The sequence below is a fragment of the Colobus angolensis genome, unplaced genomic scaffold, assembly GCF_000951035.1.
Source record: "Colobus angolensis palliatus isolate OR3802 unplaced genomic scaffold, Cang.pa_1.0 Scaffold28, whole genome shotgun sequence".
In the NCBI taxonomy this organism is placed as follows: Eukaryota; Metazoa; Chordata; class Mammalia; order Primates; family Cercopithecidae; genus Colobus; species Colobus angolensis.
Window position 1 is genome coordinate 7,038,679 of NW_012116043.1, and position 2,922 is coordinate 7,041,600.

The window sequence follows — 2,922 nt, forward strand, 5'->3', positions numbered from 1 at the left end:
CTCAGTCCCTTCGGCCCCGACCCTAAGCATCGACTTTGCCTTCCATCCCATCCCTGTCCACGTCGCCTGGGAACCTGCCCCCACTCGGCAAGAGTTTCTGTAGGGAATCAGTCTTTGGGTGCAACCCGCTCGGCACTCCTGTACATTCTGATTGGTTGTGGCCATCCCATGTGCTCTGACCGACTGCTCTGATTGGTTAACAACATGCCGCGAGCACGCGGATGCCTGTTTCCTGGGATACTGTGGGGGCGGGCGGAGATGTAGAGTAGAGCCGGTAGTGTTGTGCCCTGTGGTGAAAACTGGCGGCAGCTCCCCGCGGGCCCGGGACTTAGTCTCGGGCCGCCATGGCCAGCGTCCACGAGAGCCTCTACTTCAATCCCATGATGACCAATGGGGTGGTGCACGCCAATGTGTTCGGCATCAAGGACTGGGTGACGCCGTACAAGATCGCTGTGCTGGTGCTGCTGAACGAGATGAGCCGCACAGGCGAGGGCGCCGTCAGCCTCATGGAGCGGCGGAGGCTCAACCAGCTGCTCCTGCCCCTGCTGCAGGTGAGAGGCGACCGTTGGCTTCTGTTCGTGCAGCAAACTTTTACTGAGCATCTGCTCTGTGCGGAACCCTGGGCTTGAAGACACGTGTGTCCATCAGATACTCACCCTGCCTGGAGGAACGTGAAGAAATAAAGATAGCTACTACCGCTAGCTAACGCGTACTGAGCGTTTACGGTGGGCCAGGCGCTTTGCATGCGTTTATTTTTTTTTTGCAAGTTCATATCTGGCTCCAGTATTTATTAGCTGAGAGTTAGAGTCTCAGATCCTGTGTCTTCTGTAAAATGGAGCGTTGGAGACAGGCTCCCTGTCCTAGAGGACCGTAATAAATAGTAAAAATGCCACAAAACCGGGCCGGGCGCGGTGGCTCACGCCTGTAATCCCAGCACTTTGGGAGGACCAGGCGGGTGGATCACGAGGTTAGGAGTTCAGAGACCAGCCTGACCAACGTAGTGAAACCCCGTCTCTACTAAAAACACAAAAAATTAGCCGGATGTGGTGGCGGGCACCTGTAATCTCAGCTACTCGGGAGGCTGAGGCAGCAGAGATCGCTAGAACCTGGGGGGCGCAGGTTGCAGTGAGCCGAGATCGCGCCACTGCACTACAGCTTGGGCGACAGTGCAAGACTCCGTTATAAAAAAAAAAAAAGCGTAAAGCCAAGGACGAACATTGATTGAATACTTAACTGTGTGCTAAGCACCTCGCTTAAAATTTGTTTTAAATTATTATTATTTTTTGAAACAGGGTCTCGCTTTGTCGCCCAGGCTGGAGTGCAGTAGTGTGATCTCGGCTCACTACAGCCTTGACCTCTCAGGCTCAAGTGATCCTCCCACCTCAGCCTCCCAAGTAGCTGGGAGTACAGGAGCTGGCCACCACGCCCAGCTAATTTTTAAAATATTTTTTTGTAGAGACAGGGTTTTGCCATATTATCCAGGCTGGTCTTGAACTTCTGGACTCAAGCGATCCTCCTGCCTGGTCTCCCAGAGTATTGGGATTACAGGTGTGAGCCACTGCGCCCGGTTGTCATGTGTTATTTCATTTTGCAGATACAGGTCTAGCTCAGATACTTAAGTTCCTTGATTCATTTGGGTCTCAGTTTTCTGTCTGTAAAATGGGAACAATAGTAGAAACTGTTAGTAAATGCTCAGTGTTACTAGTATTTTCATTTTAGTGTGTTCACATAGGGCGTATACCTTCCCGTATAGCAGTTGTGGCTTTTCGATTTATATTCATGGTTACGTGATTGATGGCCTTCTCCCCCATTAGATGGTAACCTCCACGAGCGCAGTACTTAGTTCTGTTTTTGTTTAGCGGTACATTCCCGAAGCCTCCTGGAAAGTCTGAGTAGTTTTTTGTAAAAGTAATGAAATGTGATAGAGGTGGATGAGTGCACTCAGGTGAATGGAGACGCTTTTTTTTTTTTTTGAGACGGAGTCTTGCTCTGTCGCCCAGGCTGGAGTGCAGTGGTGTGATCTTGGCTCACTGCAAGCTACGCCTCCCGAGTTCATGGCATTCTCCTGCCTCAGCCTCCGGAGTAGCTGGGACTACAGGCTCCTGCCACCACGCCCGGCTAATTTTTTTGTATTTTTAGTAGAGACGGAGTTTCAACTGTGTTAGCCAGGATGGTTTCGATCTCTGGACCTTGTGATCCGACCGCCTCGGCCTCCCAAAGTGCTGGAATTACAGGCATGAGCCACTGCGCCCGGCCCGAGGATTTCTTACAGAAAGTGTGAAGCTGTGCCTTGATGGATAAGCATTCTCTGTTGAGTAATACTGATGGCAGAAACAGATCTGGGTTCCTGGGCCTCCATATTATGGGATCTTAAGAGATAAACCTAATAAAATTAGTATCTAGAGTTGCATTTATATTCCTTAGTATAGTTTAAAAGGATTTAAAAAAAAATATCACTTGTATTTGTGGGTGAGGAGAATGGGAGGAGGGGAGAACTGAGGACACCACGGTTAAGAGACTTACCCAGTTAAATAAAAGGGGTGTCTTCATAACTTATAGCTCCCAGGGCTAGCCACGTTTACTATTATTATAAATGCATTTCCCTCCATTGTTAAAGCTAGAATACTAAAATTTTGGTAAATAAAAGGCTGGGTGCGATGGCTCACACCTGTAATCCCAGCACTTTGGGAGGCTGAGGTGGGCGGATCACTTGAAGTCAGGAGTTTGAGACCAGCCTGGCCAACAAGGTGAAACCCCATCTCTACTAAAAATACAAAAAAATTGTCTGGGCATTGTGGTGTGCACCTGTAGTCCCAGCTACTCGGGAGGCTGAGGCAGGAGAATCATTTGAACCCAGGAGGCAGAGGTTGCAGTGAGCCGAGATCATATCACTGCACTCCAACCTGGGCATCCGTCTCCAAA

The 2,922-nt window shown here is 49.8% G+C and overlaps 1 protein-coding gene across 1 annotated transcript in view; it reads left to right on the top strand.

Moving 5' to 3' along the window:
* Positions 1 to 217: 217 nt before the first annotated feature.
* ANAPC5 (anaphase promoting complex subunit 5) overlaps positions 218 to 2,922 on the top strand; it is a 43,247-nt gene continuing 40,542 nt past the window's right edge. The window contains exon 1 of the mRNA XM_011948594.1: positions 218 to 551. Within this exon, the coding sequence (XP_011803984.1) occupies positions 345 to 551 (207 nt within the window). The 5' untranslated portion in view covers positions 218 to 344. The remainder of the gene's footprint in view (positions 552 to 2,922) is intronic.